This window comes from Sesamum indicum, linkage group LG3 (assembly GCF_026168435.1).
Source record: "Sesamum indicum cultivar Baizhima isolate 11 linkage group LG3, ASM2616843v1, whole genome shotgun sequence".
NCBI classification, from domain to species: domain Eukaryota; kingdom Viridiplantae; phylum Streptophyta; class Magnoliopsida; order Lamiales; family Pedaliaceae; genus Sesamum; species Sesamum indicum.
In genome coordinates, this window is record NC_142659.1 from 15,698,465 (window position 1) to 15,711,600 (window position 13,136).

General features: G+C 36.3%; 3 protein-coding genes across 9 annotated transcripts; all 3 read right to left on the bottom strand.

Annotated features, from left to right (window-relative positions):
- Positions 1-566: 566 nt before the first annotated feature.
- Positions 567-5,889, bottom strand: LOC105157667 (uncharacterized). Of its 5 annotated transcripts, none has more exons than XM_088878305.1 (14): positions 5,624-5,889; positions 4,587-5,010; positions 4,276-4,367; positions 3,830-3,988; positions 3,379-3,715; positions 2,996-3,114; positions 2,832-2,904; positions 2,541-2,764; positions 2,326-2,456; positions 2,161-2,225; positions 1,615-1,737; positions 1,366-1,536; positions 956-1,015; positions 567-873 (listed from the first exon to the last, which is right to left on the bottom strand). In XM_088878305.1, exons 2-14 carry the CDS (start codon positions 4,749-4,751, stop codon positions 760-762), a joined length of 1,833 nt encoding a protein of 610 aa, XP_088734431.1. In that variant the 5' UTR covers positions 4,752-5,010; positions 5,624-5,889; the 3' UTR covers positions 567-759. The 5 variants fall into 5 exon arrangements, with proteins under 5 accessions (XP_088734431.1, XP_011072404.1, XP_011072402.1 ...); XM_011074102.3 differs by having other exon boundaries at positions 2,161-2,276; positions 2,404-2,456; positions 5,474-5,889; XM_011074100.3 differs by having other exon boundaries at positions 5,474-5,889.
- A 149-nt stretch (positions 5,890-6,038) lies between these two features.
- On the bottom strand, positions 6,039-7,947 carry LOC105157666 (uncharacterized). 2 transcript variants are annotated; one of them, XM_011074099.3, is made up of 4 exons: positions 7,813-7,947; positions 7,129-7,217; positions 6,878-6,975; positions 6,039-6,437 (listed from the first exon to the last, which is right to left on the bottom strand). In XM_011074099.3, the coding sequence occupies exons 1-4, from the start codon at positions 7,907-7,909 to the stop codon at positions 6,335-6,337; spliced, it is 387 nt and encodes a 128-aa protein (XP_011072401.2). In that variant the 5' UTR covers positions 7,910-7,947; the 3' UTR covers positions 6,039-6,334. The 2 variants fall into 2 exon arrangements, with proteins under 2 accessions (XP_011072401.2, XP_088734432.1); XM_088878306.1 differs by lacking the exon at positions 7,813-7,947 and adding an exon at positions 7,310-7,647.
- A 1,290-nt stretch (positions 7,948-9,237) lies between these two features.
- LOC105157668 (uncharacterized) lies at positions 9,238-12,629 on the bottom strand. 2 transcript variants are annotated; one of them, XM_011074104.3, is made up of 9 exons: positions 12,408-12,629; positions 11,831-11,907; positions 11,425-11,653; positions 11,123-11,277; positions 10,964-11,009; positions 10,785-10,876; positions 10,599-10,692; positions 9,827-9,883; positions 9,238-9,610 (listed from the first exon to the last, which is right to left on the bottom strand). In XM_011074104.3, the coding sequence occupies exons 1-9, from the start codon at positions 12,549-12,551 to the stop codon at positions 9,521-9,523; spliced, it is 984 nt and encodes a 327-aa protein (XP_011072406.1). In that variant the 5' UTR covers positions 12,552-12,629; the 3' UTR covers positions 9,238-9,520. The 2 variants fall into 2 exon arrangements, with proteins under 2 accessions (XP_011072406.1, XP_011072407.1); XM_011074105.3 differs by lacking the exon at positions 9,827-9,883.
- Positions 12,630-13,136: the final 507 nt, after the last annotated feature.

Consider the following 13,136-nt stretch of genomic DNA (forward strand, 5'->3'; position numbering starts at 1 on the left):
ATATATATTCAATTAGTAATTCCTAGTTATTAAAAACACTATGGTCAAAGTATAAATATCTCCCCATGTAGTTTCTCGATTCTTAGTCCAAATATTGAAGACACTAATGCGATTGTCATGACACACTTATGTTTTTATAATGTAATAAATATCAATAAAATCTGTTTATTATCTAAGATCTACCTTTTTATCGTACTGTATACCATAATTTCTGATCGAAACTCTTACCAGAGTTTATTAGAAACCTAAGAAACAAACAATTTATGGAATTTACATTTCCCAGATATAGTTACATGTATTGTCAGAAATAGTTCTTTAAGGTCCCGTTTACTTTTATTATTGAGCCGAATAAAAATGGATCAAAGGCCTCCACTTTCATGTAACATTTACCTTAAATAATAGAAGCCCGATGGAAATAAATAAATAAAAATAAAAATCGAAGCCCGATGGAAATCCAGAGGCCTTGGACTAGTAGGTCGAAATGCCGAGGCCGAAACATATAGTACATCCAAGCATAAAAGTTTATTAAATTAGCTATCCCTTATGAATTAATGCTATCCATCAAATAGTCCATCCAAGGCAAGAATTAGAATAAAATAAAATAAACGACCCGTAACTCTTACAGGAATGATGTATAACATACCTACTTATATATATGTTCATTGTCTATACACAGAAAATGGGGAAAAAATTCAGGTGGACCGGGAAAAGTAACAGCATTTTGCCGAATTCACATGAGATATTCAGTAGGGTGTTTGATTAAACGAGTTTGGAGGTAGCATCTGCAACATGGATACGCTGTACTTCCATCTTCTTTGTTCTCTTGAGTTGCTTGGCTAAGTTGAGCCGTTCCTCCGAGTAGGGAGAGGGAATCTAGTCCAGGAAACGACCATGTCAGCAACAAAAAGGGAACTACAAGAAATACACAGGAAGAGAGTGTGATAGAATGACTTACCAAATATGGCATGTATCTCTTGATTGCAGCAAACATGGCTGCATGGCCTACAGCAGAAACCTGATAAAAAGAATAAGGCTAAAGGTCAATTACATTCCTAGTTTATGTCAATTATGTATTGGATACACACAAGACAAAGCAATGCATTTGCGATGTTGATGTCTTAATTCTCAAATGATAATGATGTATATCAGGAAATTTACTCGTGCTGTTGAAACATTACCAAGATGCCGGCTTTTGTAGTAAGTGTGTGCCTTTAAGCAATGGACATGACTGTTATGACAGAAATGTAAGAGTAGATTGCAAAAAACTTCTAGTAAACTAACATGTTAACCTGAAAGTGTACTGCAATATCATTATAATCTTATAAAAGTAGATAAATTCAAAGGATTGGCCTGAAACTAGCTTACAGGAAGTAGCATTAGTATTGTTATAGGGATAAGTGTGGCAATGTCAGAGAGCGTCCTTCGCATCTTCCTGGTTTCCCGTTTTGTGACTTTATCGCCGCATAATTTCTTCACCATAAACCTCAATGTGTCCGAGATGTCTACAAAGAGCAACTGAGTACCAATCCCCACATCCTACAACATAAACTTTAGGTTTCAGATTAGCGAGCACCATAATTGAACACAGTAGACACACAGGATTACTGGACTTACAACACTGGCAGCAACAAGCTTCATAGCTGACTTTTTGAGAAAATTTTGTTGGACAGACTTTGATGCAGCAGTATGATCCAAATCAACCATGGTTTCAGCTTGAGTACCAGATGAGCTGGTGGCCTGTCATTCTTAACAAATTATTCATGGTACGATCATTGAAGGGACTGTAAGCACATATAGTGATATTTGCTTATCAAGAAAATTCTTGAGGGCAATTTGATAACTAAAAGTCAGGAATTTATCAAGAAATGTTTCCTCTTCTCTTCTATTTTCTTGTTAACTTCTTCAGAAAATTCTCTTACTCTTGTCAAGGTTAACCTGAGGAATCATATTAATTCTCAACAGAAGGCAACAGAAACTTGGTAGTAAAGTGGTATGTATAAAGAGGTTTGCTTGTTTTTGCCCTCTGTCTAATACTTGCAAGTAAATCATCTGCTTGGCTTATCATTTCCTTTCATTTTGTAATCAACATAGCATGCATTCGCTCATTATCAGAAAAATTACGCCACTAAAGTCTCAATTAATCCACCTAAAAAGCCACACCTGTGTCTCCAGAGAAGCCTGTCGATGTTTCTCTCTACTTCTCAGTTCATCCGGTCGCTGCTGTGCTGTTCCCTTAATCAGAAAAGGTGGTGTTGAATTGGGTCCATTTCTTTCACCTATTTTAGGCAGGTCACTGCTTGAGAAAGTTAACAGAAGAAACTTTACCGTCAAACCATAGACATGTTCTTATTCGTCTGAATTTTGCCAATTTATCTGACATGGCATCCAGCAGACCTAACTTACCTTGTTCTATCATAAGTGGCCCAGTGGTCTTCCAGACACGTTGATAGCAGGCCCTGACTAAGGACAGAAAATCAACTCTGAGCCCTGATATCAGTGTAGAAATGCTGAAAAAACCATCATAATGGAGTGTTCATCACCTCTGAAGCAAGAATTCTAACAAATCCGGATCTAAGGTTTGCTGTGTTGAATTGCTATAATGAGCAAATCCTGAAATTACATCATAGCATACGGTAAAAACAGTGTAAAAGATAATCTCCTTTTCTGCCTGGATGGGATGGTATTTAGATCTCCTCCTTTCTTGACATAACTGGCAGTTATACGCAGCGAAAAAGTCGAGCCATCCAATTTCATCGATAATTACCTGTTGACAAAAAACTTGAGCCACCTTGTTTTACTATAATGTTGTCATGTCTTCGAAGCAAACTCACCTCCATTAAGAGCTGATACACCGACAGGGTTGAAAATTCCGGATATATGAAGAGGATGCCACACTCTAAGTAACTGCAAACATCAACTCCTGTCATTCAACAATTAATTAAGTCAAAGTAAAAAAAAAAAAAAGAGTAAAAAAAGAAAGGCAGATAGAGTATGCCTGAGAAAATCTTGTATTTGCTCATCGATCTCCTTTATATTGTGTCTTGACAAGAACAATCTTGATTCTCTTCCTAAATAAGCAAATAGAGCGAGAGTAGCCAAACTATTTTCTTGAACCTACAAAACCAAAAGGACGGTGTATTCCTGGAATATGACTAACAACGGATACCAAACAAAATAATTCTGAAAAAATGCCTCTCATGATTTTAGAGTAAAATTCTCTATAAATGAGGAATCTGGACGGGGATCTAATTCTATTTATCATCTTCCACTGCAATTGAAAATTTTTGTAGCTAGATACAAAATTTAAACTAATTGCATGCTGGAGAATCCGAAGGTGTAAGAAACAAGATGGAACTTGCTTAAGAATGTGGGAAGAACCTTGTCGGAAAGATCATCTCTGGCTTTAATGACACTCTCTCTTCTGAATGCAGCAGAAAGTTTTTCCTGAACCAGTCCAATCCAAAATTCTATGTCTTCAATAGTCTTACTCGGAAGGACCTTACTTCCAAAATGGGACAGGAAATCCTCCTCAAATCCAGCCTCAGTCGCTAAGTGGTGCAATTTGTCAACAGTAACTTGGTTTTGTGCCATATTCATGAGCTCTATCATTGCATCTTCAATTGAATTTGAGAAGAAGGAACAAGAAATTCGCCCTGAACCTAGTTTCCCAATGGCAGCACAACAAGTGATGGCCATAATTGTTCCTGCAACACCACTGAGTTCTGTGCGTATTAGATTTCTCTGAACTGCCATGTAGACATGAATATGGTAATTTCAGAATATAATATTTAGGATTACTGTGCATCATTAAATTATACAATGAACAAACCTTCCAGCATATTCCACGGACCATTTCTTGAACAAAGGCATAAAGACTTCAGCTACCCGTGGAAGCTCCACTATTTGAAACCACTGTACCAATTTTGGGTTCCTTGCGGTTAGCTGACTTTCAATGTGGTCACGTAGAAAATCTGTATTTGGAGAGAGGCTGATGCACAAGGAAGAAGAAATGTCATAACATGGGGATGGCGATTCTCCTATAGAAAAGACAAATGAAAACTGCAATATGGAGCAGAATCTTGAAATTCAAAAAGAAGGTTGGCCGCACTTGGATGAAGAATTATGAATGTTCACTATTTTTCTTCTTACACAATGAACATGATTAGACGAGGCATACAAAGAAAAGAATATACATCGATTTGTGGCTTCGACAGATATACTATGTATCTCATGCATCTAATAAATAAAAATTTTCCATGCAGTCCCTTTTCTTACATCTTTTGAACAGGAGACGGGTTGTTGCAGCGATTGTGAGAAAGAAACAGTTCCACTTCTATTGCTGCTTTTAGTAAAGCATATGCTGCAACCTGGATGAGAAAACCTGTAAATCAATTTATCCCGTTCCCCTCATTTACCACAAAGTTCAAGTGCTTCAATATTTGAATTAGAGAAGTATACTTCTAATTTGATGTAGATCACACAAGCGGATTGTCAATGCACATACAATGCGTAAGGTTAATTGTCCAGTAAAAAATACTTTCTCATCATTTGTGTGTGCACACTACATATACATACATATGGTATACCTGATATGCAATGTGTTTATGCCAGGCATGGACGTCAACTCCATTCCACGCCATCGCAACTGCTGGCCCAGTTCTAGCCAAGTCAAGTGTCTCTATTCCAACCGAAAAGCTTCTGGCAGTTTCATGCAACACCCGTACAAGATGATTCACCCGATTAAACTCCATTTGTTTATGTTGAGACTTGCCCAGAGAATACTCATTGTCTGAAATGCTTTCACCAGAATCCGCATTAGTTGCCGTGGATGAAAGTGCTCCAGGAGGAATCCATTTTGACAATGATATTTGGGATGCCGATGCATGTATGAGTAGAAATTGCTTTGTGAGGGCATTCTTCGCCAACCGACGCCTCTCCTGCTCACTCACATTTATTTTGGATGGTGAAATAGTCTTGAAACTTAACCTATCCTCTGATAGAACAGCTTTTCTGTGACAAGAGAACAAGGGTTTCAAGATCTTATTCCAGCATTTGAACAGAAATGAAAACTGTGAGTTCATGTTTCCATCCTCTGGAAATTCCTACTGGTTTTCATTCCCTTGAGTGTATGGAAAAACCCAATTCTGGAATCTTCCAAATTCATTTGAAATCTTGAATCTCACCAATAACATTTTCTGAAAATGCTTAGCCCAAAACTCTGAAGTTGAAAAGACCTATGATTTCACTTCAGAACGCTGAACCTATATCCTATACATATCCCTGAAAGAGTTGTCTATTTCCACTGAATTTTTCTGTAGAGCATTAGCAGCAAGCATAATTTCTAATTCCCAAAAGCATGGGTTGACTTTATCACTATCTTCGCTGAATCTACACTTAATGAAGTAAAAACAATAAACACATTATCATTGCTTGCGTGTGTGCGTGTGGAAACAAAAAGAGGAAAAGAGCTTACGGGTTGCAGAAGTTGGAGGATCGTAGAGAAAAGTAGGACGCCATGGAAATAGAGAGGGAAAGGAGAAGGGGTTTGGTGGGCTTATAAAAAAATGATATTCAAGCGAAGACATCGAGGCAAGGAAAAAAGAAAAGATTAAACAAATCAAACCAGAGTTGAATAAGATGGTATTTCAAGCGCAACGTCATAGAAATTTGCTCCCACAGCCACCACCAAAACCATCGGCTCCCAGTTGTTAATCCATCGTTTTCAACCATCCTTGGACTGATTTCCCATCAGAAGTATCATCACAAACGTACAACGTTAATTGCTTCTTTCCAGCTGACATATATTCTTATCCAGTTTTCTTGGTTTTATACTGCAGGATTGAACTGCACTAGTTGAGTTGCAGATTGGTTTGAACGGGTGAGAGGGTTCAACATTGATCTGAAACATTGTGGAAAACATTATTCCCTCCTCTTTGATGAGACCCTTATTGAATCATAAGCCTTTTCATCCTTTGCATTAGAGGGGAGCAGCTATAGAGGATCATTTCTATATGATACATACAATGATCTATTTCAAATAAACCCAAAATGATTTCTTGATATTTTCTTGATTTCTGAAGGTAGACATAAAAATCAGATGTTAACAAAACTAACTTGCCCTGTCTTGGCTATAACTCTCATCTTTCTGCCATAACAGATGCTAAGATTGAAAGGACGGGCCAGAATGTGTATGGTGGAATAGTATTGTGGAACTCTGGGATAGAGGTTTAAAGTTCATTGGCCGATGAGCTCTGTTTATGCCATACAAATACATTGGGAAAATGTTTTCAGTCAGCTCGCAGATGTACAGTTTGCAACTGTGGTGTCAAAATCTTCATTTATCTATCCTTGCACTCTCGCTTTCGTCTGCAGAAGCTTGTGATTCCTCATCCTTTCTAAATCCAAGTTCTGACATATCTTGTTTTGCCATCAAATTCCTGCAAAGTCCATTGTACATGAATTTATAAAAGTTTTCAGATTATCGAAGAATAGCTCAAATATTGAAGTGAAACAGGGGAGACTTGCGTTTTCACAAGTGTATAAACATCAAATTCATTGTTCAGTTCCAAACAACAGAAAGATCTTATGAGAAGATATATTAGAAATTGGGAGGTCTTAATCATCAGCTACATGAAAACTAAATAGTAAACGTGTGGTTTTTGTGTAGTAACAAGAATTCATGGAACCAGGTCCCAATTCCGCGTAACTGGAATCATGGAAGACCACAACTTCTCGCAGAAAGGAAACTTTGATAACCTCCATTAAGGAACCAGCAACTTCATCAACACAAGGATAAAAAAGAAATGTTCCTTCATAAACATATATTACATTGGAAAGTGCCTAAGCACAAAACAGAAAATTAAATCGACGCACTTACTTTTCCATACGGCATTCCAGGTACTTCTTAGAGAATTGTCTACATTTTTCGGATTTATGACCTGAAGTCTTAAGACAGTTAATGTACTCTTTCTTTTCCTGCAACGATAAACCTCAAGAAGTGAGCAAACAAATGCGTGAAAGTATAACTTAACAGAGTTTCACCAAACCAAACAGCTTAGATGTTTCGAGATCTTCTACACATATAAAAATGAAGCTAAGCTGTGATAGATCTGTTTAAAGTGGCTCTACCAGATCACACAGATGCATATGGTCCAAAGGGAAGACCCCTTTTTCAGGCGGCACTGGTCTTGCCCCTCTATTTCCACCAAATGCTCCCCCTAAGCATATTGAGTAAGAAATGATTATCAGGAAAAAAATAACAAGACATCTAACTGATATGTTTTTATAGAATATCAACATGTCATTGTACCAAACAGCTGGAAGAACGTCATCATCATTATACATCCCAACACTTGATTAAGACAAAAATTCTATATAAAGTTTCAATCTTGGGTATGCATTTGGCCAACTAAGAACTGTTCCAAATAAAGAAAAGAAGTAATGAATCTTAAAAACTCTTCCATTCGTAGAAACCCAGAAATATTTGGTCCAAAGCTTGTGAATCAATCATATTTCTGACAAAAAACAAAAGAATTATGAGAATAAACAAGTCCTAAATCCGATGAGCGGAAATTTAACTGCACTCCTCATCATCTACAAATTATCACCTCAATACCCACTCAAACACACCAATAGTGCAGTCAAATAAGTCAAGCACCCGGGTTCTCACATTTTCAAAGCCGATCAATACTCCAATAACTTCCCAAAATATATCCATTAATCAAACATTCAACTCAAACTTCAACTTAAAGACGACAAATTACACATAATAAACCCTAAACCCTAACTGAAACGGAGAAAAACACTACTTACCTGCACTCATTCGCCAATTTTTCAATCGCTTTTCATCAGAGGAAGTCGCCTTTTTTCTTTTTTTAAAGGTAATTTCTACCTCCATTTCTGAATTCATCCATTACTGGGCTTTTCCAATAGGCCCAAACTGGTGGGCCATACGTTATGATGTTGGGCCATTCCGGACCCAACTTTCAGACATCAATCTCATGGCCCATTCGGAAAGAGAGCCCAACGTAGTAAAAGCTTAAACGCTACCTAAAAATAATTAAGAATTGAGTTTTAATAGGTCAAATATTTCATGACCCGACCCAGATAGAATTTACATTTAATCGAAATTCCAATGTAATTAATCTAACTTATTCGCCTACATATACTGATTTCAGTAAATTATGTACTATGATATTATGTTTAGATTGAGTAGAGGTGCAAAATTGATTTTGGGCCACAATAGGTTGGGTTGGGCTCAAAAATTTTGAATTAAAGTAAAAATCATTTTGGTGTTTAAATTTCCACAATCTCCTGTCTTGCTTGAAATTTGGTGTGATTATTCATAAAAAATTATATATAACACCCCTTGATATTTATTTCTGTCCCAAAATAGAAACTTTCATTAGTCAAAATTTAAGGAATACACTAATATTAACAAAAAAAAAAATCTAATTAATTTATTATTGATTTAGAACAATTCACGCAAATCTTTATAACCAAATTAACCTTAAAAGGGTTCCTATCACAAGAAAAAACCAAAAAAAAATTTAACCTTATAAAGGTTCCTATAGGAAAAAAATAATCTTATAAGATTTAAAATATACATCCTCCCATGCATTAACATGTGAATATGTATAAAAATAATTTAATTAAAAAATATTTATTTAACCTACAATAAATCAATGAACGGTCAATATCAATGTATCTATTTTCTGCTAACATCAACAAGATCAACAAATTTTAACTAAGCGGGATTTATTTTTTGATCAAAAGCAAATAAATTCTAGATGTAACTTCACAAAGTACACAAAATTTATATATAATTACATTAATCATAGGAACTCTATATGTAATTGCATTAAACTTCAAAAGAGCACCGCATAGTCATCCCAAATAACTAAGTCATAAAAAATCCTTCTGACCCTTACCTACAATAAGTTGGAAATGTCAAATTAATTTTAATAATTGCTATTACTATATCATTAAAGATTCCCTCCCTTTATTTTTGACCCCACGCACATCATACACCGACCCAAGTTTGGAATCCAGTACTTCATACTCAGACCCAATGAGTTTCCAATCCAGTACTACAACGATTCGGCAGGGTTTCCCCAAGAGACCCAGCATGAACCATTGTCTTGCTTTCAAACATTTCAGGCTCTTTTCTCACAGCCCCAAAGCCGACTTCAGTGGTAAGGCAAGGAAACAAAAGGAGGGTAAAAAGGAACAAAAACCTGAAGTCTAAAACCTGAGCAGCAGGGGAACCAGTGCCCAAAATGAAGAATGTACAATTTCGATTAATTCATTATCCATTTACATAAACGAGCTTAGGATGTTTTCGTCCTCTGAATAAAAGTAAATCATGATTCAAAAATGGTGAAAGCAAAATTTCTGCATGCTGCTGCTAGAGAAACGTAATCCAGCTTACTCCAACCGAACAAATTCCAGGAGCTCATGTCAGCACATAACCAAGATCCACATCTGGACAGTAGCCACAGGATCAGGGCTGACCTCTGTGTTAAGACTTGGCCGGCAGAGTGCATGCACGTGGCTGCTGAATCACTACTAGGATTGAATCCTTTAAGCCTCCCTTCTGGGGCAAAGTTGGCTGCAAATGATAAACATTTCAACTGAGCCACTTGACAATGATTAATCAAAAGTAGATCTCAACTTTCACTCTGAGGAACTTTCAAGATTGCATGTAATAATCACATGGATGAGCAAAGCAAGACTGAAAATGGTTTTCAAGAACCAAGCTAGATGGGATGTGTAATTTGAGATGAATTCAAGGTCGGTTTCAGATTTCTACAGGGTCGTCACTTACCACCCCAATGTGCCATTCACGACTTCTGAATTCTTTGAAAGTCTGGGCATCCATTTCCTGCCATTATTAAATCTTAGTTAGATAAGAGTTTTATCGGGTGTTTTGACCTCTCAGTAGTAGGTCTTGTTCTCTCTTTGTTACTAAGGGAAGTTAACGGCAGAAGTTTAGTTCCACTATCACTTGTTACAGATACAGGTTTAAGGTTTAGATGCAAAACATACTCTACAGTTAAAATATACCCCATGTGAAGAGTTCAAAGTGGAGTGATTACAATGATTAGTATAAGAACTGAAACCCCGAACTTGTTATCTCGAAATTTGCATTAAACCAATAATTAAGGGTCCTCTCGAATAGCTTTACCTAAACAACCCTTGCGAACATTGAAACTCCAAGCATTAAGAATTCGAAGAAGACTAAAAGTAATCAGATTGGAGCCATGGGGTTTTCTCTAGTGCTAATCAAGTGATTTTAGACAACAAATCTTAGCATAACAATTATTTCGTTTGCATGTCCTGCAACTTGAAGAGAAAGACCAATCATTGGAAATGAAGGTGGTGTTTATTATTTTGTATTAGCTAATGATGTGATTAAAAGTATGTTCTGTACAGTTATGTTCAAGCATCCCAAGGGAGAGAAAAAAATCTCAGAATGGCCTTATATTGCCCAAGATTATATATGTTGAACAAAAACCAAACAAGACGCACAGTTACTTGCTATATAGCCACAAATTACAAAATATGAAAACTAAAAAGAGAAAAACCGTTGAACTCACAATGCTGTATATAGGAGGTACTCTCTCCCCATCAGACCTCAAAGCAGGCATAACTGAGAAACCAGGTGCCAATTCTTGAGACCTGAAAATCCATCTGCAGTAAAAGGCGGTAATCTATATTAAGCTACCCAAAGTTATCCGTATTTTGTTTTGGAGTACATAAAGATTTAGTAATTCATTACTTACCCAATGTACATGAAGATGAAGAACTGTGCCCACTCTCGAACCAACAACCGTATCCAATAACTCTCAAACGAATTATCTATACTAATGAAAATCTGAAAAGAAAATTATTTGTTTACTGCATAGCATAAACCAAATCCAAGATATGCTTATTGTTTTTATGCTCATAAAAATGTTCATACTGCAAGTTCCGACACAGCCACAACATGCATTGCACCTTGAAATTTCCTGAAACAATATGAAAACAAAAAACACTAGTCAGCATCTAGTATGTGACAAATACCTCAGCAACTCACATTTCTTCATATGACCTTAGAAGGCAAAGGTGCGAGGATGCTTACTTGAACATGATATACTTTGTGTAAACTGCATCATGCATCGCGTGGACATCCTCGTCTTCTATGAAGCTCAACTGATCCCGCAAAACCATTAAATTCTGGTATACATGGTTGAATATCACATAGAATAGAATGAGATAGTTAAGCAGCAAGAGCACCTGCACAAAGAGAGGAAAATTCTAAATTAACTCTGTTTTCCTCTAGTGTTCATGTCCTCATACAAAAACAGCAGAAATTCAGTTCAAACATAAAAATTACTGAACAAGCAAAAAACTTAACATAACGACTGATAAGGGAAAACTCACAGAGAAGTAAGGAATAGATGCTCTGTAGCCAACAAGAGTCAAGTAGAAGACACACCCCAGAGAAGCCATGGTTCTTCGCTCGGACAGCGACAGGCGATGGCAGGTGATGCAATATCCATGAGATATGAGAAAGAATGATACAAATGCCAACGTTTGAAATAGCACTCCCATTATATAGACTCCAAAAGACATCCATAAAGAGCATACGTTTGAATAAAAGCATGAATACCTGCAAGAACGAAAATCAGGTAGCATTTAAAAATAGTCGAAGAACTATTAAGCAGCTTAGCCAGGATACTTCATGATTATCATCACTTAGGTGTTAAATGATCTTCAAATAACTAGTTGATTTTCCAACTGCAGAAATATGCATAACACTATAATCTGTAAATAGAGAAAAGCGTACCAGAAGAGGAAAGATAAAGAAAGTTGCAAAGTCTTAATCCAGGGAACAGAGGCAAGCATCCATTGCAAATTATTCGGCTGTTCCAGTAAATAGGAGCACAAATTATACAGAATTAGCAACACAACCCATAATTATGAAAAATGGAAAAAAAAAAAAAAAACACCAAAACCCACTAGGAATTAGCAATCGAAAGTTTCGAAAAGGCAAAATCCCATGAAAAGGTGAAGATATAAAGAAATATCAGTACAACAAACCAATAACAATGTCATCTTTGAACTTCTTTTTCCCTCTAAGATCAGTTTCCTTTACTATTATTTAGGAGTTGGGTATATATGCACATAAATCAAAGGTTCCACAGAAGGGAAGAAAAAAAACCCCACTCGGTCGACTCCATAGATACTCTCTAAACACATTAAATGAAAAATAAGTGAAAAAGTTGGACCTCCAAAACAGGAAAAAATGCTAAAATTAATGTTCCAGTCACCTTAAAAATGCGAACATTGAAACAAGAAAACAAGTGACAACAGCACTGAAGCTTAGACATAGAAACAAGTCCAGAAAAAAACCACGAAATGACCTGAAAATGGCGGTTTCTGAAAGTGTTGAAGGTCCAAGAAACGGCGGACACAACCCAAATGATCATGAAAGTGAAGTAAATTGGTGGGAGTGGCTTGTAGGATCCATCTAAGCCGTCGTCAACGCCGGCGCCGGAGTATTCCATTTTCGACGGGATTTTTCGCAACCTAAATTTCAACAATGAGAATCGCGGAGCAGTTACTCTCAGTTTCAGAAAATGGCGAAGTACAGAGGAAGTGGCGCTCTGCGATATATATATATACGCATCCTCATGCGTGCACGTGTAATTCTGTATGACTAATCCTTAACATAAAAAAAAGAATAATAATAATATTAATCACGATCGTGGGCCTCGAAATACCGAATTTACCCTCATGTAGCTTTTCTGTTTATTTTCAGAGGTTTTCCTTTTTACTCTTTTTATTATTTGGGACTCAATAAAAAAATTTAATTTTTTACCAATTAATCAATATTTTCAGCTATGATCGAAAATTTTGATTTTTGTCATAATTAATATTTTAGCCTGACGTGTAGAAACAACCATTAATGGTTGTGGCAAGATCCTGGTTAATTTATACTTGTCATGATTTTTTCTTTTAACTATAGTAATTAACTGCGACGAAAAATCATTTTTCTTCTAGTGTATTCAAGTTTCGTGTTGGAGATATATTATTCTAAAATATTTATAGTTTATATTCTCTTTATGCGTTATTTTACAAATACATTTATT

Bases quoted from the DNA above. Each gene is read 5' to 3' on its own strand.
- LOC105157667 (XM_011074100.3), bottom strand. From the start codon at position 5,517: ATGGCGTCCTACTTTTCTCTACGATCCTCCAACTTCTGCAACCC. The intron at 2,905-2,995 runs GCATACTCTATC...TGATGTTTGCAG, and splicing joins CAAATACAAGATTTTCTCAG to TTACTTAGAGTGTGGCATCC. The intron at 1,016-1,365 runs GTAAGCTAGTTT...TCTTTTTATCAG, and splicing joins CAATACTAATGCTACTTCCT to GTTTCTGCTGTAGGCCATGC.
- LOC105157666 (XM_011074099.3), bottom strand. From the start codon at position 7,909: ATGAATTCAGAAATGGAGGTAGAAATTACCTTTAAAAAAAGAAAAAAG. The intron at 7,218-7,812 runs GTAAGTAGTGTT...CAATATGCTTAG, and splicing joins AAATTGGCGAATGAGTGCAG to GGGGAGCATTTGGTGGAAAT. The intron at 6,976-7,128 runs GTAGAGCCACTT...TTATCGTTGCAG, and splicing joins ATATGCATCTGTGTGATCTG to GAAAAGAAAGAGTACATTAA.
- LOC105157668 (XM_011074104.3), bottom strand. From the start codon at position 12,551: ATGGAATACTCCGGCGCCGGCGTTGACGACGGCTTAGATGGATCCTAC. The intron at 11,654-11,830 runs GTACGCTTTTCT...TCGTTCTTGCAG, and splicing joins TCTTTATCTTTCCTCTTCTG to GTATTCATGCTTTTATTCAA. The intron at 11,010-11,122 runs GTAAGCATCCTC...ATATTGTTTCAG, and splicing joins ACAAAGTATATCATGTTCAA to GAAATTTCAAGGTGCAATGC.